General features: G+C 45.5%; 1 protein-coding gene across 3 annotated transcripts in view; it reads left to right on the top strand.

Annotated features, from left to right (window-relative positions):
* The window catches only part of Slc13a5 (solute carrier family 13 (sodium-dependent citrate transporter), member 5), a 35,726-nt gene extending 32,431 nt beyond the window's left edge, over positions 1 to 3,295 (top strand). For 2 of the 3 annotated variants that reach the window (XM_005399670.2, XM_013522144.1), the window contains 2 exons: positions 619 to 756; positions 1,953 to 3,295. In XM_005399670.2, the coding sequence (XP_005399727.1) occupies positions 619 to 756; positions 1,953 to 2,084 (270 nt within the window). In that variant the 3' untranslated portion in view covers positions 2,085 to 3,295. Of the gene's footprint in view, positions 1 to 618; positions 823 to 862 lie in introns of all 3 variants that reach the window. The other variant, XM_013522142.1, reaches the window with a different exon arrangement.
* The last annotated feature ends 22,020 nt before the right edge of the window (positions 3,296 to 25,315 follow it).

Genomic DNA, 25,315 nt, shown 5'->3' with positions numbered 1-25,315 from the left:
GTTGCAGTGAACATCTTTGCATATATATGTATGCCCTTATGTGCATGTATCTCTGTATAAGGATTCATTTTGATAGATATTAGGAATTATATTATTCATTATTTCTTTAACAAATATCTAACGAGTGCCTATTCTGTGCTGTTGATGTAGCTGAGTTATAAAATGGAGTATGAAAAAGGTGGATACCAAGTTCTAGATGCAAAACAATCCCAAGTATATAAAAACAGACACCTATAGATGCATACGTATAAGACATGCTCCTCCAGGATCTCTCAATCTGTGACAGGAGAGATACACACATATAACACCCGAAGATTCAGTGCACTGTAGTGTCCAGCATGGTCTCTAGGCCATAGCAGGTGCCCAAGAAATATATATATTGAATGAATTTAGGGGATTCAGAAAGGCCTCTCAGGGGAGGCGGCTTCTCAGCTCAGGTATCAGTATTCAGAATAGTTATCTGCCAGAGAATTAACTGGCAAAAGGCGGAGGAACCAGCAAGACAAAGGTGTGAAGGTTGGAATTTACCCTCAGCCTTCAGAGAATACTTTACTGAATTATGGCCCTGCAACCTTTTTTGTGTTCTGTGCTGTGAGCTGCAATGCTGTTTCTTCCCAGTCTCGTTCCATCGGCCTCAATCCACTGTACGTCATGCTCCCCTGTACCCTGAGTGCATCCTTTGCCTTCATGTTGCCTGTGGCCACCCCGCCTAATGCCATCGTGTTTGCCTACGGACACCTCAAAGTTTCTGACATGGTAACACAACTGCTTTTATTTACTCCTCTCAGACTCTGATGCTATTGGTAGAAGGGATGCCCCATTTATGACTGATGTGTGAGTGCTCACTTCGGCAGCACATATATATGACTGATGTGTGAGCATCAAAAGAATGGCATGTGACTTGAGAATACCATGGATTGTCGGGAGCTATACCCGTAATTTGCATTTATAATGGAGCTCTTCTTCTTTTTTGAAATGATCTTAACCTTCACAGGCTGTCCTGTCTCCTTAGTGGGAGTCAGAATCTCCCCCCTTTGAAGCTGTGCAGGCACCAGGGGAACCCCATGGTCAAGGACGGGCTTCACGAACAAGAACCCTGAAGATGGTCAGGAGGGGTGAGGCTTAAGTTGAGAGGAAATGCTAATGACAGTTGAGATACTTGTAGAGGTGTCTGAAGAGGTAGGCACATGAAGGGAAAGAGACCACTGTTGAGAGCAGATAAGGTAAGAGACAAATAGAGTCCCAGAAAGAACCTCCATGACAGGTTTGGCTTTATTGCCTCTAATAGAAGAAAGACATCTTTGCAGCTCTGGGTCAGGGACAAAGAAAGTACATAAGCCAGAGAAGCTGGAAATAAAGGTCTTACCTTAGACCAACCAGTTGTTAATTATCACAGATACTCTGCTGAGTATCTCTGAGACGCCATGAAACATTTTCACAAAGAGGCCAGATGCCAGTCCCCAGTAAAAAACTTTACAATGAGGTATTCAAGTAGTGGTTATTTGCACTAAGAAAGAATGCAGAATGGGCATCAGAAAGAACCAGAAGGGAGTCACAAGGATGCCACAACATCTTTGTGGGACACTAACGTCACAAGGGTAAGCACTGGATCTAGAGTCACACCCCCAAGCTCCTCCATGATTTGCCGGAGTAGATAATGCCCCATGTCACCCCCCTGAGGTCATTTTCCAGTACTAAAATGGGCACGGAGAACCTCTGTCCCACCTCCCTCCCACGGGTGCTCTGAGCACCAATGACAACAGACATGAGGTTGCCTTGTCCGGGAGTAGGGAAATCCCAGAGCGTGGCACAGGGACATCGAAGCCCCATGTACCGGCCCTTTATCCATCTCGCCAAGTGTCCCATTTGCCTTTGTTCTGAAAAAGTGGCATACCCTGGGGTGCTGACTCTGACCCTGTTTGTTTGTTTATTTATTTATTTTTATTTTCCAGGTGAAAACAGGACTAATGATGAATGTAATTGGAGTCTTGTGTGTGTTTTTGTCTGTCAACACCTGGGGACGGGTCATATTTGACTTGGATCATTTCCCTGACTGGGCTAACATGACACATATTAAGACTTAGGAAGAGCCACAAGACCATGCACACGGCCTGCACCCTCCTGAGGACTCTGACCTTTCCAGTACACCTCGCACAGAGCTTTGGGGCTTGCACCCCAGAGTGACTCACTCATGTCCACACCCCACCAAGACTCAGCCAACGGGGGTCACTTCTTCCTTCAGGGCTAGAGTCAGAGATGGTGACGGGCAGGCTCAGAAGTGACGAGATCCTCTCAAGAGGTGTGGGATCCATTTTCCTGGGGACTGGGAGGCAGGAGAGGAACCAGAACACAGGCTCTTGTACCATGACGCCTTGGGCAGGCCCCAGGCTTGCCAGTGCTGGGCTCTGGTTCTCACCTGCTTAGTCCCAGGCATCCACATGGGTGTTAGAGCCCCAGGATGGAGGCTGAGGAAATAGCGTGGCAGTGCCTGTGTCTCTGGCTGCCTCAGATCTGTCGTTCTGAAGGGGACTACTCAGACAGGACAGGACATCTTGTCTCGGGCAGCCGTCCACTGCTGGAGTGACCTTCTGGAGACTCTCTGATCCTGGTATGGCACCACCACGAAAGGATGAGCAATCTGAAGCGCCAACTTCACGGCGACACCTGCCTCCCTTCGTACAGCTCACTCTTGGCTGACCAGCTCCCCTCTTTGAACTAACAATTTGGGCCCCTTCCCCAACTCTCCAGTTAGCCTCCTTCAATCCCTAGATCCCTTTGTTGTCTGGGCCAGCAGCAGCTGAAATCCCAAGGCCCCCTTCTTTTCTCACAGGAAACTCAGTTTGGTTCTTTGGGGGAAATGCTTTTTCACCAGTTCCGTACAGCCAGGGCCACACTCTGAGTATGGGCACTGTGGAGTCCCTAGGTCCTCCCTCACCTGTAGGTGCAGAGTGGATGCAGTATTAATTTCCAGTGGCTGGACCACCTCAGAGTTTAGCTGTCTAGCTGGAGTTTGAGCTCTGCTGGGAAATCTCCCCCACTGTGTTGACTGGCTGCTGTAGCCAGGCCTAGCAGCAACAGAGCATCATTGAGAACAAGCAGTGCTTGGTGGTCCCTAAACCATACTGCCTACCTGGTGGGTTAATCTACCTGAACTTACAGGCAATAACTTCAGAGTGGCCATGGAAACTCTCGGAACCCCCTATGAGAATGAGAGACATGACAGGCAACCACCTTCTTGTTGAATTTCTCTTCCTTCCTTTTCTTTCTTTCTTTTCTTTGTCTTCTTTCTTTTTCTTTTTTCTTTCTTTCTTTCTTTCTTTCTTTCTTTCTTTCTTTCTTTCTTTCTTTCTTTCTTCTTTCTTTCTTTTTCTTTCTTTCTCTCTTTCTCTCTCTCTCTCTCGCCTTTCCCTCCCTCCCTCCCTCCCTCCCTGCCTGCCTGCCTGCCTGCTGTCCTTCCTTCCTCCTTATATTGTCAAAAGAGTTAGTGGCAGAGAGATGAGGTCCATGGCAAGCATTTTTTAGGGCAGGAGATAGTATGGGAACCTAAGGAAAGCCCATCAAAGACCAGGTGTGTATTTAGTTCCTTGGGAGAGACGATTCCTGACCATACTGTTGAAGTCTTGCCCTCATTATGCTCTGTCTCCCACGGAAATTTCCAGCGGGCTGATTTGTCTCTGGTTTCTTGCTAAGGGGTAGGCAGCAGGGGAGGTGGCTGAATGAACAGTTATTCTCTGTCCACCTCCTGGGTGCTAGGCCTTTCTATACCTGGAGAATCTACTAGTTATCTTATTAGATCTTTGCAGCAGCCCTGTGAGACAGGAAGTCGTTATCTTCACGTCATTGAAGAAAACCAAAGTTCACAATGGCCAATGGATGTGTCCTAAGTTACACATCAAGTTAGCAACAGTTGTGGTTCCAACAAAAATTGATCTGGCACCACACCCACTGCTCCTTCCTTTAAACCATCAAGAGCTTTGGCTTTCTGATACTTGTGGGGAAAGATGGCTGGCCCAAGGACCCGCCTGCAGAGCTCTGAACATGAGTCCCTTTCTGTTGTCTCCTCTGAGATGTGTTCAGGACAGTGCTGAATTAGGCTGAGCTGGTCCTTGCCCTAAGACAAAAGCATAAAGATGGGGCTTGGATTCCCTCTGGATATACAGCCAGCACTCTGGCTGGCCCATGATGAGTGTGACTGCTAAGTGACTGACCCATGTGGTCAGAGGCACACACATGATAGTAGTGAGCACGGTCAGTAAAGATCATTCCAGGCGGGCACTGCAAGATGAGTAGAATAACCAGGTATGAAGGGGAGGACTCTAGCAGACAGCATCTGATAGAGGGCTCATGAGGCTGGGTGGAAGTCTCAGGCCAAGCCCATAGCTGATGGGGCAGAGCAAAGGCTGTTCCTAAGTAACGCCTCCTGCATTCTGGAACTGTACTCACATTTATGGCCTATGGTAATGAGAAATGCTCTTGACTGCAAATGAGAGAAAACACAACATACAGTGGCTGAAAGCATAGAGTTGTTTAGTGTTTACTTAACAGAAGTTTGGGAGTACACTGTCCAGTGGCTCATTTAAGCCAACAAAGACTTGGGCTCTACTCCACTGTCATCTTCAGGGGATCACACTTTCACCCTCATGCTGGATGCTAAGCCTACACACACATCTCTCTTTAAGGCAGAAAGAAAGGGGTTCAGGGTGGGGCCTGACTGTGCCAAAGTACCTCTTCCCCTCTCATCAGAAAAATACGACCTTCCTCAGAAGTCCCGGGCAGATTCCTCTCTGTGTCTTATTGGTGAGAGCTGGATCACACACCCACCTTTTGAACAATCATTGACAAGGAGAGGTGGAATACCATGAGATCAATTGACTTATTTCCTGGAGTTAAGGAATTGGTTTGTGTTTTCTGAAATCAAGGGATTTCCACCCACTAAAAAATATAGGTTGTGACAGGTGTGGTGGGGGAAAGCTGCTGGGTAGGTGATGGGAAGTATCTGGTATTATCATTCTAAGCCATGTGAGTGGTCGCTTTCAATGGAATTCAAGAGGAACATGTTGTTAAGTAGCAAGAGAGCATGCATCTGTCTGGTCAAGAGCTTCAGCAATGCCTGTACTCCAAAAGACCAGGCTGCCTCTGAGGGGTAGACCAAGCTCATGTCTAACATCTGATATGAAACAAGACAGTCTGTTCTCTGAGCCTGAGTTTCCATCATCAAGAGGCTAGACTAAAGGATCTCTTAGGGCCTTTTCCCAGAGTCACCCCCTGCTCAGTTGACCTTTTGCTTGTGTCAGATACAGTCCCTTGTCCTGCCCCCACCCCCATTTCCCATGCAGTCTCAGCTCAGAGCCTGTTCCATGTACCCACTCTGCTCCCATCCAAGGCTCAGCTGCTTGCAGAAGGCCATCTCAGGCCTTCCCCCATCCATGTTTTGCCTCTAACACTTTGTAAAGAGGTTCTAACCTTGGTCCCCCACCTCTCTCTTCTTAGACTGAAGCAGATATTAGGACCCAAGGTTAGCTGAACACATGATGATTCTGACCAGGGATGCTCTCTTAACATTTTTCTCAGGGACTTATGACTCTATAAAGATTCTTGCAAAGGCCCAGCCCGCAGGCTGCTTACCATCTGATCCCTAAATCAGGAGCTCCCAAAGGCAGGCTCAGGTCTTCCTTGAGCAAGCACCAGGGTGTCCAAGTCTGGCACGGCTGATGAATGGGGCATCTGCCTGGTAAAGGTGGAGTCTTGTCTCCTTTAAGGACCTCTCACACACTGTCCATGAGCTTTTGCTCTGGACCCCAAACAGGACATTAACCCACTGCCACAGAGCCCAGTCCTCAAAACGAGTGAGAATGGTCTTGGTAAGACCTTTGATGGCATGGTCTTAATTTGTAAAAGTAAAGACCAAATACTGGATTATCTGGTTAAAAGCTACACCTCATTGTCCCATTCTTGGTGCAGAATACCTCCTTCCAGGTAGTCTTCACCCAGTCCTACAGTCTCTTAAAAGCTTCATCTCTCAACCTACAAGAGAAACTTAATGTTGTCACCTTAAAAAAAAGTTTCACACAGATGAATCTTGCACTTTGTGAGATAAGCTTTTACCTTATGCAACCAGAAGCTTGGCATTTCAGGGTGAAATCTTTTCAATCAGATTTTTAGTTTATTTTACTTGTATCCTGAGCCACGACTCAGGAACTCACTTCTTTGCCCCAGTGACATCTTCCATGTGTTTTCCTGACACACTGCCCAAGTGCACACATTCACCAACAGAGCCACAGCCACCTCCTGCTGGCAGCGTACCCGATTCCAGCTCTCAAGGGTACAAAAATACTGAAATTCAATCTCAGAACATATTTTTATCCAATCAAGAATTTTAAACTATGTTTAATAATAAAAATTTAATATGAACAGAATACCAGACATTCCAACAATTACAAAAAATATTGAGACATATCCCTCCCATCTCAGACTTTGAGTTCCCCATGTCCCTTCCAGAAAGACAACCAATGTCAATAGTTTCTTACATATCCTCCTAGAAACAGTACATATATGAAGATTAGGTAAAGATATATAGTCCCTTTGTTACATAATGGAGTGTACTGTATGTGTATTGTCTTAGCTTCTATCCCTCCACTCTGCACTTAATTATTCATTTGAAGATCATTCTATTTTAAGACATTAAGCTGGGCTAGTATCTTTCTCATTCAACAGTTAATTTTGTCTTTAAGTTGGGATAAAATTAAATTCAGTGAATAGCATAGACATTAAGTGTACAATCCAATAATTTTGACAAATGCATATACCATGTAATTAATACCCCGATTCTATCACTCTCTCCCAGAATTCTACCTGCCCCTTCCACTAATGTTTCTCTTCTGGGCAAGCAGGGTCTGATTTCCGTCAGCAGAGACTGGTTTGTCAGTTGACATTCATAGATAAAGAATCATAAAATGGATACTTTTATATATGTCTGATTTTATTTACCAAAATACATTTGAAATTCATTCCTGTTGCTGTGTGTTTCTTATCATTCCTTTTATTGTCATTGCTAAGTAGTATTCTATTGTATGAATATAACACAATTTGTCTATTCTTCTGTTGGTGGACATTTGGGCCATAACAGTTAGGGGGCATTATAAATAAAGCTGTTATAAATATCTCTGTACAAGTCTTTTTGTGGGCATATGTTTTTATTTCTCTTGGATGTGCGCCTATGAGCAAGCCTCAGTTTGTTTAAAGTTGTGCAGTATCCCACTGTAAGTATGTACTGTAGAATAAACAAATCCCCTGTTGATGGGCATTTAGGTTGTTCTGGTATATTACTAATGCTGTCATAAACAAATCTGTGTATATATCTTTGCATACCTGTGTGTGAATAATACTTTCCTAGAATGACCCGCTGAGTCAAGAGATGCATATTTAATTCTATGATAGATGTTGTCAAATTCCTTCCGGAGATGCTAAACTAATGCATATTCTCAAGAATTGGGGATGAGCCCTGCTCTTATGTAACCTTAGCCACTCTGTACTAAGTCACAATCTTTGCTCATCTGAATGACATCTCATGACTTTTACTTGTAATTCTTTGTCTTATTTTCCTGGTGGTGCTGGGACCTCATGCATGATAAGCATATGCCCTGTCACTGAGCTACACCCGGAGCCATGTATTTCTTTAAGTTGTAATGCTGAATATTTTCCAAATGTTTATAATCCAGTGGCATCCCTGCCTTTTGCCCATTTTCCCAAGTTTTTAAGAAATACCTTCGCACATTCATTTTAAAGAACTCTTTGTATATTAAAGAAATTAGTCGTTTGTCAGGAAACGTTAAGATCTTTTAAGGTTTATTCCTCTTTTTCATTTTCCCCCTTAGTTGGTTTCACATATTTTTCCGTAACAATTTCTGAATCAGCTTCCCCACTGTCAAAAAACTCTGGCTCTTTGGTTGGCATTTACCACTGGCCATCTTTCCTGTTCCTTTCCCCCTCACTCACTGCAGGGTTTCTTGACCTCAGCTCCACTGACATCTTAGACTGAATAATTCTTTATTGTAAGGGGCTGTTCTGCACACTGTAGGATACTGAGCAGCATCCTGGCCTCTATTCATTACATGCCAGTAGCAACCCTCTCCCCACATCTAGTTGTGACAATGAAAAATGTCTCCAGTCATTGCCAAATGCCTCCTGGAGGGCAAAATCACCCAATACTGAGAACCACTGACTCCCTCTGTTCCAGCTATTGAGAGTATGAAAAGTCTGCTCCTGTCCCTACCTTGCCTTAATTTTTTTTCAAATATATTTCTCAGCCCATTTTAAATTACAACTCTCCCACCCGCCCCACATCCTCCAGACCTGACTTTTCTCTATTGCACTTTTCATCTCCTCACATACTATGTAATTAACTTCTTCTAGATCTTGTCTGTCTCTTCTCTGTCTCTCAAAATGCAAGCCCCATAAAGGCAAAGTGTTTTGGTATGTCAGTTTTGATCAACCTCGGATCCCTTGTACCGCTAACACATATGCACACGGGGGCCACCCAGTAAATATTGGATGAATGAATGCCTCAGGATGGGTTATTAGATTAGGTGAAAAACAATAACTTCACAATGTCATGTCCTATGCAAGAAAACTGTATCTGTCCTCATATTAAACTTTTTTAAAAAATTCTCCTCTGACTTTTTAAAAGTTTTTTTACAAAAGAGAAATTTGGGGAAAAAATTCTGTCAGTAATAAATATGGGCCCAGACTTTCAAAATTTTTCCTCTTAGTGGACTTGGGAAGCTAATGTGCCTGATTCATTCGGGTGGGTATGGTCTGCCATCAGGGGGCCTGTCCCCTGGAACTTGCCTAGCCGGGTGAACCCAGGCCTGGTGTCTGGAGGTACTCAGTCGGGGTCTCTCTACCCCATCACCAGGCCCACAGTTCTCTGCTCACACCTTCTGCTGTAGCAGACAGGGCATCCCTCATGGTCATCTCTTCCTTTTCTCTAAGGGCACCTTAGCTGAAGGATGCTGAAGAGACATAGTTCTGGGGAATCCCTCTAAGAGAGGGGTTTTCCCCCAAAAGCCAAAGTCACCACCTCCAGTGGGATGGTCTCTGGAAATGGCTCCGTGGTATACCCCAGGATTCCTTTCTTTACGGAGAGATGCGTGTCTCTGCATTCTTTGGGCCAGGTGACAAACAGGCTGAGGTGATTTCCCTTTCCTGGCCAGCTCCCTAGCACAACAGAAAATGCTGTGTCAGATGATCTCTCACACCCACCCTCGTGGAGTAGAGTGGAATGGGATGCTGGAGGAGAGACCTCACTTTAGTAGGCTCTGAGAGGTCATGGGTGAAGCGGCCTCTTTTGTCTCCCCAGACTCTTCCATACAGGCCCCTCCTGGCCAGGCCGGACTTGCAGGAGGCATCGCCGGGCTCTGCTCTCCCCTCTCTGCTTTTGGTTCCTTACCTGGGCAATGGACACAGCCACTCTTCCCAGGCTCCGAGGACTCTCTCATGGCACCGTCAGCCACTGCTAGCCTTCCCTAGAGTCTTCTTTCTTGTAGCGCTGAGATGGATGCCCACCAGGACTACAGAGTTCTACCCTACCCCAAGGTAACACTGACTGTGCCCAAGGAACGCTCAAGAGGGCCAGAAGCTGTGGCCACTCAGGGCAGGAGTGAGACCTTAAGCACCAAGCACCAAAGAGATGATAGGGTCCCCCTGCTCACAAGTCAACAGCAAATGAGATTATGTTTGCACATCGATACCAGTGACACTGACTGTGGGTGTGGAAACTGCTCTGTGGTGTCCAGCCCGTACCCCAGCGAGGCAGTGCTCTGCCTCTGTGATCCCAGTCCCTATGGAAACTTCAGCAGCCCTGCTTAGAGCCCAGAACTCCAAGACCTGGCAGGCAGCTCTGGGCTGTTTCAGAGGCTTGGCAAACCAGGCCTACAGCCTGCAGGGCAGCTGGGAGCGGCTTCTGCCCGCTGCTGGGCTGCGGTAGTGTCCCGTGGTTCACCACTTCACATTTATAGCTACAGCGCTTCTCAGTTTACTGTGCCTGCAGTGGGAGGCCTGGCTCTCTGGAAACCGCAGCTGTGGTTTTTTGGGTGTCTGCCTGAGTGCGGTGCTGAGGGAGGCTTGGGCTTGGGCTTGCCCCGATCCCTTTCCCGGAACCTCACTGAGGCTGGAAGGAGCCACTCACGAATGGAGGGTCCCCCCAACTGGTGTCCTGGTAGGAGTAGGATCCCTATCAGAGGTGCGATGCTCCTTGGGACCTCTGAGGAAAAGATGAGAGTTGTGAGACAGGAGAAGGGACAGAGGCAGTGACAAAGGTCTTCTTGGCCCCTGTGATGCCACACCACTGCTGTTTTCAGAGCCACTGGCTTCTCTTCTACTGTCAGGAGCCAAGGTGGGTGCATCTGGGGCCTCACAAAGCTGGGGCTCAGTCACCTGCCCTCAAGGTCAAATGACTTGGAGGAAAATCAGAAAACATCAAGAACATTTTTGAGCTGGGCATGGCAGTACACATCTGTAATCCTAGCACTGGGGAGGTTGAGGCAGCAGGACTGTCTTGAGTTGGAGGGCAGCCTGGGTACATAGTGAGTTTGATGCCAGCCTGAATTTGGATTTCTTTACCTGCTGCCTGGGGAAAAAAAAAGCCACACTATCAGAATGGCCACCTTGGGCCTTCCCTGTCTCACACTGTGACTCAGTGGGTCCTCTGCACAGGCCACTCCCTTTGGCCAGAAGTCTGAGGCTTAGAGGGGTTTAGGGAGCTAGGTGAGGTCTCTAATCATTGGCAACTGCAGTGCACTTTGGCTCCAAAAGCCCAGCTCTGTACCATGGCCCCACAAGTTGTCTCAACTAGGGAGTGGGTCTGCTGGCTCCGGAGACACTGGGCCTGACTCCTCCACGCAGCCAGCTGTAACCCTGAATCACTTAGTAGAAGGACAGATCTCCTCAGATGGACACCCTGCCTGCCCCTACTCCCATCCTCACACATGCCAGGGCCCCCGCCCTGCCTCTGACCTCTACTCAATAACTTCTGGATCAGGGAGGGAAGGTAGGGGGGAATCTGGGCCCAAGCATGAGACATGCCCCTAGGATGTCTGGAAGCTCACACCCTGCAATCGAGGGAAACCCCAGAGGGCAAACAGGGAGGGGAGGGAGGGCAGGTAGGGCCATGATTACTGGGTAGGGTGTAGAAGAGCCCCACAGGAGGGCAAGGCCCACCTTGAGGAGGAAAGGTAGGAGGGCTGTGACCTAAAAATGGAGCAGGTTGTCACATAAATAGGACACCTATGGGGCGTGTTTCTTTTTTAAAGTTAGAGTTTATTTTAGTGTTCCCTTCCTAGACAAACAGTCCTGGCATGCCAGCCTTGGTGGTTTCATCCCAGTGACATGGGCAGCTGACTGGTTCAGGTCATGAGGGCCTTAACGTGAGTCTGAAGCAGTGTTTACAGTGAGTGTATGTGTGTTTAGAGTATGCGAATGTGTGAGACTGTGTGTGTGTGGGGTGTGTGTGTGTGTGTGCATTCGCAACTGCAAAGAGCATTTCAGTTCTACTTTTAGTGACCCTCCTAGATACCTGGTCTGTGCTGAGGGCTGGGAGGACAGAGCAGAACCAAGCCCTGTCTCTGCCCTGGAGGACAGATCCAAGTCAAGTCATCCTACAGATTTGTGTAGGGAAGTCAAAGTTAACTTGACCTGAGTGAGCTAGAAAAGGCTTTGTAGCATGGATTCTGAGCAGAGTTTTGCAAACAAGTAATTTTTCAGGCTTTCCTTTTTTCTTACAAAGAATAGTTATTGAGCACCTACCATGTTCCATGCTAGTAAAAAACACACAGGATATAGCCTGGGAAGTCTAGCGGGTGACAGTGATGGCGACAATACAATGTCTCAACAGTAAAAATAGGTATGTATGCAAGATACATTGAGTTGAGAAGATGGGACTGTATCTCTGTGTGGGGCTGTGAGAGCAAGGGCCCATGCAGGCAGTGGACTTGTTCTGTGCCTTGGTGGGAACGGGGGAGCAGTGTGTGCCACAAGTCTCTCTAGAGGACTTCCGTAGGCCTAAACGCTTAGCAAGTTGCCGAGGGCATTGGAGCAGTCAAGGAGCTATGGGGGCAGGACTGGTGATTTCGGGCCAGTTCCCTATGAACTGTGATCTAGGGGTGTTTGGACAACTGTGTTCCAGCTTCACTCCTTTACTTATGAGCTGGGTGGTCTCAAGGTGCACACTTTACTTCTCTGGACCCTATGTAGTCACGTCTCAAGTGGACATTTCGATGGCACTGGCACACCTATCTGGCAGGGTGATGTGAGATGTAACTGAGAAGGTATGTGTGAAGGACCTCAGAAAGAGCTCATCCCTGGAGCTTATGGATGAATGACAGCCATTCTCCCTCCCCACTCTAGGGTTACAGGTAGGCTCAACCAGGTGTGGGAGAGCCACATGGAAGAAAGGCAGGAGGCCTTCCTGAGCCCTGCTGGGGCTGCAGATCAGTGAGTGGGGACCCTCCCACTCCTGGTCTGTCTGGGGTATCATTGTGGGGCAGAGGTGATCTCTGTAGATACACTGGGAAGGGAACCTTGACTGGTGCAGGCATGGTTGGTCACAGGGGCTCCTTCATGTTCCTTTGATTTCCTTTCTTCCTGTGCATGCCTGCTTTATTCTCTCCCCTCCCCTCTCCTCTTCTCCCCTTGTTTTGCTGAAGTAGGCCCCTTTGTGTGGTACCAGCCTGCCTGTGACAACTAGTATGCCAAACACCCAGGGCTTGGTCCACCTCCCACCCCCTGGTCATGGCCTAGGGGACAGCAGTATTCAGAAATGTTCCAAAAGGGAGTCGCTCTGAAAGAGGCTTGACCAAGGATAGTGCTCACTTTGGCTCTCCAGGCCCCAAATTCAGACCGAGGCCCAGGGTGGGGGTTGGGCAACACCACGGCATCCCAACCGCTCACAAGCCATTGATGGTTTCTCAAAAACCTGGTGCTGACTTGGCCTTCGAGCAGCCTGCCTGGGAGGGACTCTGACAAGACGGGCCTTGTGAAAGGCCTGTTACCTGCCAGTGCTCGGCATCCAAAATAGAATCTTGAAGGGCAGCAAACCCTTTAATTCAATGTGTCCCAACAGCAGGTCGGTGCGGGGATAACTATGATCTGACTGGTCTTGAGCTATAATTATGGAGTCAGAATAAAAAATTATAGGCATTGTGAGGGCTTGCTTTAAATATAATGTAATCCATACCGTCCTCTCTCTTATTTGCTAGACTTGAGGTGAAGTCTTTGGCAGTTGGCATAGGTTTTGCCTGACGTGTAGCAGATAAAAATGGCTCTTTCCCAGAGAAGAAGACATGGTGGGAGGCCTCCCCAGACCCCCAGCTTTTCCTGTCTCCTGCCTACAACCACACACATGTGCTCATCTGTGCCAGTCCTCTGTGCGCATCACAGTATCTGTGCACTGTGTCTCCCCAACTGGCCTCCCTGTCTCCAGTGCCCCTACAAATCAGTCCACCAGAAACAGCACTGTAAACTTGGCCTTGATGCCTCAGAACTCATTAATAGTATCCCTCTGTCCAACTTCGCTCACGATGAACAGCAGCTATGGAGTAATCTCTCTACCCATCATTTGGGGATCAGTAAATAAGTAACGTGTGTCCATCTGAAAGATTATTATGCAGGGCTGGGGATGTGTCTCAGTGGCAGAGCACTTGCCCAGCTTGTGGGAAGACCCCAGTACCAGAAAGAAAAAAAGACTATCATGCAGTCATTAAAAGTGTTTATGAGCTGGGCATGGTGGTCCATGTCTATGATCGCAGCACTGGGGAGACTGAGGCAAGAAGATTACCACGAGTTTGAGGTCACCCTCCGCTACATACTGAGTTCAAGTTCAGTCTGCACTACATAGCAAGACCCTGTCTCAAAAAAACAAACAAAAAAACCCCCAAACAAATAAAAAAGTTTATGAAGACTATTTCATTATGTTGAAGATCTTATAATCTAAAGAAAGCAGATACAAAAGCATATATATGATATTAGTTATAACACAAATATAGAGGACCATAAAAAAAGTTGAAATGGAAACAAAAGAGCAGTTATCTTTGATAAGCTGAAGTGGGGTTGATATTTTCTTCTTTATAGTTTTCTGTATTTTCCAAATATCCTAGAAATTGGCATGCACTGTTCGTGTAATAATAGTTCTTTTAAAAGCTGAATGCTAAAAGTTAAACAAAACGATAGAGTAAATTTGAATTACCTTCTGGCTTTTAACAATCTGGGACTCTAATGCTCTGGGACCACTGACAGGGTCTGCGAGGGGACTGTAGAGACCCAAACTCTCAGGACCCCATCGCCTCATGACCAGCAGCCATGGGGCAGGTGCAGTGCCAGGAGTCAGCAATTGGCCTGCCATTGGGGGTTCACCAAATGCACACCCACAGACTTTCCCCAAGGTCAGCTGCCTCTTTCTGAAATCTTTCTGAAACTCCCCAATGTCACTGGAAGTACAAGAGCCCTCCTGTGGCCCTGCTAGTCTGTGGGGTGCTAGTGCCCCTCTGTCTGCCTAAGGTCTAGAAGGTTTCTGCCTGAGAAGTAAGCTCTTTCTGCCACCTCAAGTAAGGGGCCTGCTGGAGCAATGGGCAGGCAATTGGAGCCACTGTCATCTGCTGCCCACATCTCTGGAATGGGGATCCACTCACTGGCTCTTTCAGAACACATGTTCCCAACTGCTCAGTCCTACAGTCCCATCTGGTGAACTGCCCTGTGGTGGGACACCTGTAACACTTTATTGGAGGGGGTCACTGAGGGATACACCCAGCTACTTCTTCAATCCCAGCGCCAGCAGCAGTTCAGCCCAGGTGAAGCCACTTGGAGAAATAAAGGGGCCCTTGATGAAGTGGAAGGAAGGGCACCATCTGAATTCAGTAATGCGGCTTAGGTGAGGGGGCCCTCAGAGGCCACAGCCTAGAGCCTGGTGCTTGGGTCCTTGTACCCAGGGTCTGGTAGCAGCTTATCAGGATTTAGTTGGACCCTCCATGGACCAGCCACATGCCTGGCCAATTAAAACCAGAGAAGAGCTAAGAGAAAGAAAGGCTAAAAAGAGAGCAAGAATGACAGCCAGCCAAAGGCAGACAGGCACAGTGACTGAGAGGCATAGGGAGGCCATTACGAAGAGCAGACTTGCATCAGCACCTACATATAGGCTCACCCTCACTATAATCAGGGAAATGCAAATTAGAGCAACCCTAATGTGCCATTTTACACCTACTAAATTAGCAAACATTAGCAAAATTATAAAGTCTCATGCTGTTGAGGCTGTGGTAAAACCAGCTTAAACATACTGCCAGCAGCGGTGTGAATTAGCACAAACTTTTAGTGAAGAAATTGGCCGGCAGGGCTCCAGAGCTATTAAAATGCTTATACCTTTTTGTGTAGTAATTCCATTCCTGGGAATGTGTTGCAAAGAAGTAACAACACAACATGAGAGGTCTTCGCCTAAAAATGACAAGCATACCTAACAGGCGACAGGAGACCACTGTGAATACTTTTAAGAGCAGAATAGGAGTCTATAACATTTCAGGATTAAGTGAAGATAAGCAAAAAAGAAAAGTATATGTACATTAAAATTAACAATTTTATAAAAATAGCTACCTGAAAGAATAAGCTGACCCCACCCTTTTTTAGTGAATAGTGAATGATACTTGATTCTGACTTATCAACCAGCCACTCCTGTCTTCCCTGAAGGGGCCTGCCCTGCCGCTCCCTGTCTGGAGCAGCCCAGACCAGGAAGCCTAAGCCGCAGACCTCAGGCTGCCAAGGAGAGAGCCTCAGTACAGCCTGCCCACCCAGCCAGCTCATGCAGGTGGCAACGGGGGATTTGGAGGGGGTTTTGAGTAACACCCACTGAAGTCTGACTCTGACATCACACCTCAAGAAGCCCAACCAGAAAAGAAAAGGAATGGTGGATTTGGGTCTTCATTTAAGAAAGGGGATAAAGTGGTTTTGCAGGTTCTGAAGTGTCTTGCTACTTGCAAGCACAGCAATCTGTTTAAGCCAGCCTGACGTCTGGACTCCCTACTGGAGCATCACCAGGTGAAGGCAGCTTAGAACAGATGAAGGCAAAAGAAGTAGGGATCCTGGATCACCTCTCCTGGCCTGCCCTGACCAACAGTAGGCATGATCTGACACTGAACTTGAGTCATGCAGTTCTGTACCTTCCCTCAGACCCTGATGTCATCACAGAAGCTGGCAAGCAGTGGGCATTTGGTAAATTGTGGGTGGAAAAGGCAACGGGGATAAGACCACGCAGTATTTGAATGTGCATGTGTCACCATACCCATTTAAAGCCTGTTTCAATTTCCAAACGTGCTCCTAATTGTGTTCTGGGGATGTCACACCCATGTGCCTACCCTGCTTTCTGCCAGGAGATGCCCTGTCTTAGAGAGGCCAGGAACAGTCAGTGACTGTGCCCATGTCCCAACCTTGTTCCACCAACAGCTACTGAATGTAAAGAGGCTCTAAGACAGCCCTTGCCTTTGAAGTGCTTTCAATCTCATGGGAGAGACTGGGGCAAACCACGAAGAATAATTCACGGAGCATCACACGGATGCTGTAAAAAGAGGTAGCATCAGGGGCTGGGGGTGAAAACACTGAGGAGGTGGGCTCCGGCTGGGGTGAAGGACTGGCCAAGCTCTTGGTAGGCAGGCAGGACTTTTTTTTTTTTTTTTTTTTTTTTTTTTTTTGGTTTTTCTCCGGTACTGGGAACCGAACTCACAACCTTGCACTTGCCAGGCAGGTGCTTTTGCCACTGAGCTAAATCCCCAGCCCCAAAGGTTTTTTGTTTGTTTTTCTTCCTATACCGGGAATCGAACTCATGACCTTGTGGTTGCCAGGCAGGTGCTGTGCCGCTGAGCTAAATCCCCAGCCCCCAGGCAGGACTTTATCTGACACAAGGAGTACTGAAGGTATAGGGGCAAGCGCAAATCCACCTTGGCCTCGTTCAGCTTCTCGTCCACAAACCCGCTGATGGCTTTGGCTCAGTGCCAGCCAATACGGCTCAGACTGAAGTGGAGAGTGCAGGGGCAACCTCAGTGTGCGTCTGAATTGCTGAAGGTCCTGCAACTGTTCTGGGTCATTTATTTACTCATTTGTTCATTTCTCAAACATTACTGCACGCCTGTTCTATGCCAGGCACCACTGCAGGTTTGCGGAGATCATGGTAAACAAGTCAAAGTCCTTGCTCTCCAGTGCAGAAGATAAAACAACAAACAATTACGCAATGACTAAGTAATACAAATGCACATTATGGTAAGAGCTATGGAGAAATATAAGAGTTAGTAGGTAAGTGAAAAACGTGGGGAGACTTGAGGGAATATTTAATCAGGGGAAAGTTCAGTGGGATGCTGTATTTGATCTGGCACCTAAATGATGTGAAGGGGAAAACCATTCAAAATTTTTGGGAAGGGCATTTCTGATAGAGTATTTGGCAATTACAAAGGTCCTGAGGCAGGCGTGAACTTGGCAGGCCTAAGGATTAGTACGAAGGCCAATAAGGTGGGTATGTTAGTCTTCTGACATGATACTAAAACACTTGAGATACTTCCCTTTAAAATGTTTATTTTGACTCATGATTTTAGAGGTTCTAGTCCAGTGATGGCAAACCTTTTAGAGTTTTCAATAACAGCCAGCTGTTGAATGCATCAGGTTCACCACCACTGTTTTTAGTCCGTGATTAGGCAGACCCATTGTTTTTATGCCTCTGATGGGGGCTCTTGATTGCAAAGGTAGAAAGGACATGTGGGAGCAAACTGTTCACCTCATGGCCAGGAAGCAGAGGAAGGGGCCAGGCCCCATGATCTCCTTCAAGGGCACAACCCCAGGGACCTAAGGAGCTTCCACTAGGCCCTGCCTCCTAACAATTCTATCGCCTCCAACAGTGACACCCTGGGGACCAAGCCTTTAACACATGGGTTTTGGGGGACATTTAGCATGCAAATTATAGCAATGGGAAAGAAAGGAGGGAAAAGGGTAGGAGATAGGAACAGAGGCAGCAGGAAGCTCCACCATGATGCTGGCTCATGGGGAATCCAGCATCTCCCGCATTACAGCCAGGCTCTTGTCTCCTGGTCAAGGTTTCAGCTGGGACTGGATCTAGGCTCTGCACACTAGTGTGCTTGCCTGGGCATTGGAATGGGCTAGACCCTTACCCAGAGGTGCCCGCAGGGTCAGACAGGGGAAAGGATAAGCCATATCTGGCACGCTGCCCTCATAGGGCCCTGGACCCTATGGTTTCACCACCAACTCCCATCCCTGTGCCACCCTCTGCCTGTTCCTTCAGGAAGTGATGCTGGAGTCCTAGCACAGCTGGACAGCAGGTCACACTAGGGTGCTTCTCAGGAGTGAGCACTAGCAAGCTGGGGCTGGAGCAAGAAGTGGCTGGTAGATAGAATGCCAGGGGACCCAGAACTGAAGACCAGGATAGGAACAGGGTGGGAGGCAGGGAAGCCCAAGTATAAAGAATTTGGTGTAAGATGAGCTAAGGATGGGGTGAGGTGGGCAAGAAGCAAAGAAAGGGTGTCCAGTTTGGGCAGAGGGGCAATGAAACACTTGTGTGACCTAGGTAAGGGAGCAGGAAGGGAAAAGGCCAGGGGCTATGACGAGAGAAATGTGACCCAGGGACCCCTATTTCCTTCTTTTATCCCTATTCCAACCTCAGGCTGCCTAGGACCTTTCAGGCCTTCTGTACAATGCAAACCTAAATGCCTTCTGCATACGTCTTCCTAAATGGTTGCCTAACCTTGGTCTGTTCTTGCGGAAAAAGAATATTTACCAGAGTGTGGGAGGCAACAGCCCAGCCCATCACAGGACGGGCTGAACTGTCAAGAGGTTTTCACTGAAGGTCTGATGCTGACATGGTATATTTCTGTGGGGCTGGCTGAAGGTCCTATCTTCTTTCCACAAAGATTTGATAAATACATTTTAAAAACACTGAGCCCGAATGCATTGCCCTATAGCTTTTCACCCTTTGCTTCCAGCTCTGCCTTTGATTAAGCCACCTTTTCAGACAAAAGAATGCAGCAGTGTCTCCTGGTCTTCCTGGATCACCTGCTTGACGATCCCCTGCTCTCCTGATGACCTTCAGGATTTCTCCTATGTGCACTGTACTGACTGTCCTCAGAAGTGGATGCATTGCCAGGCGTGGTGGCACAGGCCTCTAATCCCAGCACTTGGGAGGCTACGGAGGATTGCTGTAAGTTTGAGCCCAGCCTGGAATACATGGCAAGATCCTGTCTCCAACAACAACAACAGCAACAACAACAAAAATAGTAGATACCACACACTGAGGACTGGGCACCTATTCCTCTTACCCAGCAGCAGCTAGTGGTTAAAAGGGTTAAGGAAAAAAAAAAAAAAGAGTTAAGAGCCCTGGAGCCAGCCTGCCTGGGTTTGGATTCTGGCCCTGCCTCTGCCTGGCTAGGAATGCTGGGCAAGACACTTAGCCCCTTATCCCACAGTGTCTTGACCTATCTCACTCAGATGAGAGGAAGGCAGGAGTTAGATTACAAGAGAGCTTCAAACAGTGCTTGGGGAGAGTGAGCGCTCAGTGCACGTTTACTGCCATTTGATAACCAAGCTCCTCTGGAGCTCCCTCCAGAATTAAGGGAGGATAGGAAAGCCGTCCCTGAATCACTGTGGGAATGTTCCATGCTTGGATTTTCCAATCTGAACACGGTTATAGCCCCATCCTGACTCAGAGGACCTTGTGTATGAAAAACCGTACACACCTGAGTATCTCCAGAGGATTCAGAAAAATCTAGAGACAAGAATCCAACCTGGGAACAGGGACTGGAAACTAATTGTAGCTGCTTGAAGAGTACCAACTGCCTGGTAGGACCAGGGCACTTGGGTTGTCTCACTCAAGCTATCATTTTTAGACACAAGCAGGGTTGGATTTTCTGTTAAAAGCCTCAGTTGGGCCAGGGGTATAGCTTAGTGGTAGAGCACTTGCCTAGTTTGCATGAGGTCCAGATTTGATCCATAGCTCAGTAAAAAGGGAAAAAAAAAAAGTAACCCCAGGCTTCTGCCCCGCTTGACATACTCTCATGGATTCTGCTGCTCTGAAGGGACTGTCTGACCTCTGCTGTCCACTGTCTGTTACAGCACAAAATTAAAGCTAGACATGGTCTCAGAGGGTGCACTCTTCTCCCAATTTTTTTACAGAGACTCTCAATAAGAATACGTTTACCCTGTGATTCTGTATATAAAAGCTTTATAAAACAATCTCCTATAAGTGAGTGCTCTGATATATTCTATATTTTTCTATTTTAGCTCATTAATAGGTAAAATAAAATGTGAGCTGAAGATCACTAAATTGACAGCATACAGCCACGTCTTCTGGAACTTGAGAACATTAATTCAGTGAGCTAAATGAGAGTAATAGCTCCCCAAACTTCAGTCAGTGTGCACCATACCACTTTCAAACCTTTAGCCACATTCAAGGCCAACTGTTTATGGAATCAGAATATCTTTCTTTAAATAAATGCACTTAAGCATTTTTAAATGCTCACTGTAGCCTAAATTAAATATTGGTGAAATAGCAAGTTTGAGGGTCAACTGTACTTTTCCCCTGGGACACATTAAAACATTTAACTATCAAAATAAAAAATGTTTCTATACATCCTAAAATCACCTTGCACACGATTCCTCACTTGGGGAATAACAGATCTAGGGCTTCATTCAAACACCTCATTTTACAATGGAGGTAGAGGGCCTGCTTCAGGTGAATTCACGTAACTGAGGCTACCCACAGTTGCCCAGGTGTCTCAGTCAATGGGAAGAAATGTGTTGCCTTGGGTCACCCCTGGCCAAATACTAGGCTGTGAATTCATTGTATCACTTCTTTCTAGAAGTGTCCATGCCATAATTTCATCAGGAATCAGATATGTGTATAGATATCTTGTGCAGACATTTTAAGACCTTTCTAAGTTCTACACGTTCTAATTTTTTGGAGGTTCCTGATCTGTATCATATGATGCATATCAGAATGTATTCACATTAGGATATATTACTTCAATTTTGTTTCCTGTTTGTAATTTGAAGCCAATGAGTTTTTCAGGCTTGAATTGTTTTTGTAGGCCCTTGGATAGTTCACAGGCTGGTTTTAACTAACGGATAAAGTGGCCTTGGATATGGTTAAGGAATCTGACCAATGAAAACATACTAAGAAGCAGTTTAATTACTTGGCCTTATCTCCCTTTTAAACGGGAACATGGGCAATCTATGGGCATTAAATATATATTGGCAGATGGGTAGGGGCAGAATTTTTATAGGTGCCCCAAGTGGCATATGGCTAGCAAGATGCCTTAACACTGAGCTTGTTTTCTGCCAGTAAAAGGGATCAAAATAGCTTGATGATTTTCAAATATTTTATTTTAGCCCTAGTACTCTTTTGCAAATGAAATCTTAGAAAGCAAAGAGCAGACCTTAGATGGATAGTTTAACCTTTGAGTCTAACAGGTACACAGGTGAAGTCTGTGAAGGCATCCAGAGGAGCCTCCGTTAGGTGCTTGTAAAGATGAAGAGGTTTCCTCCTGATCCAGGACTTTCTGAGGCTTTGAATAGATCTTAGCTCTAAAGACTAATATAGTGTTTTTTCAAACCTCTTTAACAGGGACAGAGTAAAAAATAAAGTTTGCTTTAAGACATAGTACACATTCTGGAGCACAAGTTTCATGAAATAGGCTTTTATACTGTAGAACAAAAGATTGTCCCTGCCCCACTCCTGGCCTGAGTCAAGGATGTTTTGGGAATATAAGACACAGACTTATTCTTGGGGATAAATAATTCTTCTCATCAAATACTTAAGCAATTTTGTGATGAATTTTAATGGGATTAAGACTTTTCTGAGAAAGCAATTACTAACATACTAAGTTCCTATCAACTTGCAGAGAAGAAATTAGTGCCTTTAGTGTCTTTTACCATCTTTCAAAAAATACTATCCTTCACTACAACTTTTTCATGTACTGTGATAACAATCATTTTTGTTTCACTAGTTTCTTTTTCTATAAATTTCCTGTCAATAGATACCTGTTGGACTGGCCTCATAGAAGCCTATTCCCTTGGGGCAACATTATATTGGTTTATAATTAAATTGCCCAAATTTCTCGTTCCTTCCTTTTCTTCTCTGTTTCCACCAGTCTCTCTATTTTAAACAGTTTGATATACTCGGTATTTTTTGTTCTACTTCATTTTTTAAAAAATGGTGACTGTGACCTACTGAATTGATTTCACCAGCCTTTAATAGCTTTGATTAGAACCTTAAAAATCACTGGATACACTCCTGTTGGGTCACTATATTAAGAGAGAGCACATTTCACTATGAAATGAAAATAGAGAAGGAAACCAGGTAAGATGAAGGCATGTGGTAGGAGGTGAAGAGCCCTCTTCTCAACTTAAAAGAGGTAAAAATTAAGAGGCAAGCCACAAACTTTGAGAATATACTCACAATGCAAATAAACTCTGTTCAAAATATTTAAGACTCATAGAATCCATAGAAAATGAGAAATAAAAATGAGCAAAGGTTATGAATAGGCATTTCACAAAAAAGGAACCTGCACAGATAGTAAGTACATGGAAAGAAGCTGTACCTTACTAGTAGATAGGAATGAACAGAGACCATAATCATTAAAACTTGGAAACTTGGAAGAGGGAACACATAGAGCTGAAACTCTGACCACAGTGGGATGCAACTGGGCATTCTGGCACATACCTATAATCCCAGCACTAACGAATGCTGAGGCAAGAGGACTGCAAGTTTAAGTCCCACCTGAGCAACTTAGTAGGATCCTTTCAAAATTTAAAAATAAAACAAAAACTGAATGAGGATGTAGCTCAGTGTGGAGGCCATGGGGTCAATCTCCAGGACCAAAATAAATAAAATGCCACATGAGGAGTGGCATGCAAAAGGCTGGTGCCATGGGTGGTAAAAGAATCTACTAATGGTCAAGGAATATAGAAAAGTTAATAGTTTATCAATACACTGCAAGAGAACAGCTGGTGAGTTCCAAGAAAGGAAGGTACCCCCAGGGAAAAAGCAGGGATCTTTGTATTTGATGTTAACATGAGGAGCAGGTCTGGGCAGTTATCCTAGGGTAATTTCCACTGGGTCATAGTGGTCTTATTTCCCATCCACCTCAGATCTAGGGATACCTGGGTGTTGTTTGAAGACTGACTTTACGTCTTTGACAGGGTCCAGTACCCTTGGAGTTGCTAAAACAACCCCTCCAGATACAGTCTCTTCAGGTAAAATTAACACATGTGTAAAGATTAACTAAGGATAGTGGCCAAAGGGGTGAGGATAAAGTATTTGTGTTTACACTTGTAAGCTGAAAGTTGTGTTGGGAGGAAGGAAGAAATACTATCCTTTAAGACTTATCGAGTAGTTAGAGCATCTAGTGTTGTATGTGTAGTTGGTGCATGGAAGCCTGCAAGGTGGGAGGTTAATGTTATACTACAGGTTCACCACTCAGCTGCAATGTGGTTGTTAAAGAAATAATGGTAAAATAATCATGATTTCCTACAATAGATAAATAAAAAAATAAAGTACAATAAAAATGGGTTCTTGAAACAGAAAAGTGAAAAGTGGATTTAGCTGTTCCTAAGGGAAGAAACTGCTGCCGCCAGGATGAGGTGCTACTGTGTGCGTATACTCTGAAGAAGCATAAGGTAGCAGGAAGGAGACAGGAAGCACTGCCCCTGTCCTCAACACTTGCATACTTCCCCTCGTGCCTTTTGTTGGCAGAGCTCAACATGAAGCCAGGTAGCAAAGCAGAAGTAGGCTGAGACCTAGCTTTAGCAACAGCTGAGCACAGGAGTTTGGAGCCAAGGGACAAAGCCGAACTGCCGCAGTCAATCCTATTTGCCAAGCAGCATTTACAATATATCACTTCTTCCTCAAAAGATGCACTAAGTCCCAGAAGTCATTGTACTCATCTCTGAGAGACAGTGATACCATCTATCTTTGGGATATAAAAATAACTCCACAAATTTGTTCACACTTCCATCTGAATATTCTGTTACCTAGAAACTAATTTATAAACTTAATCTCCAAAAAATTTTGTATTAAGTTACAGGGAGGAGGAGGTTTCTGGCCAGAAGGGCAGAGATTCACCCTCTTACCTAGAATAACTGAAGGAACAATTCTGGCTGCAATGCAAGGAGCAAGAACTTTGCAGAGTCCTATTGTCTTCCTGAGCTGAGGAGAAAAAGCTGCAAGTACTGTACAGGGAACTAACACAGCTGGGTGCATAGGGAAGTACACAGAAAGTGAGAGTGCTGCACAGAAAGAGAACTCCAGAGATGAGTAAAGGTCTCCATGAAGTACAGTATTCAGCTGAGAACTGATTATTGCATGTGTGTGAGGAAACTAAGTTAAGAAAAGTGCTACTTGAAGAAACGGAGCAGTCCCCAAAGCTCACAGACACTGTGAATAGAGGTTGTTCCCAACAAGAAAGGTAAAAACCACAGAACTCAGGGGGATCCAGGAGAGGACTTAGAATTTTGTTTGTGCTTCAGTAGTAGGAAAGCATTAATTTTTCATTTACCATTACACCATATCTAACAAATAGCTTAAAATCAAGACCCAGAGGAGAGCACCCCATTTCCAATTAACTTAATGGTAACTGGAGGTAACTTAAAAGTTATTAGAACAAAGTTTCAGAATATTTTGTATTTGTAGGGATAGAAAAATAGCCCACATTCAGTATGGTTAAGATTCACATGGCTGGCATGCAAACAAAAAAATCAGACACAAAAATGTAACAAAACGTACAACTCATAATAAGGAGAAAAAACAATCAACAGAAAATATTCCAGAGATAACACAGAATTAGACAAAGGTGTTAACATAGTTATTAAAATTACATTGCATATGTTTAATAAAGTAGATGAAAGGTTGAACATGTCAGTAGATACAAAACAACAGAAAAGAATGTATTTTATATATAGAATGTAAAATAAAAGACCCCCATTGAACTACTAGAGATAAAAACAATAATGAATGAGATTTAAGAACATACCGGATGGCATTTATAACAGAGAAAAATGATTAATGAACTTGAAGACAAAACAATAAAAACTATTCAGTGAAACACCGAGAAAAAAAAAACACTTAAAAAAAAAACAGAGCACCAGTGAGACCTAAGGTAGCTTCAAGTAGCCTACCACAGCTGTAACTGACATCTATGGAGAGGAGGAGAAAAAAAATAATTGAAGAAATAGCCGCCAAACTTCTCAGTTTCATTAAAACTATAGAGCCAAAGATACAAAAAGTACA

Source organism: Chinchilla lanigera, unplaced genomic scaffold (assembly GCF_000276665.1).
Source record: "Chinchilla lanigera isolate Chin_1 unplaced genomic scaffold, ChiLan1.0 scaffold00066, whole genome shotgun sequence".
Classification (NCBI taxonomy): Eukaryota; Metazoa; Chordata; class Mammalia; order Rodentia; family Chinchillidae; genus Chinchilla; species Chinchilla lanigera.
The sequence above is the reverse complement of the archived record's forward strand: the minus strand, read 5'-3'. Positions and strand labels throughout refer to the sequence as shown.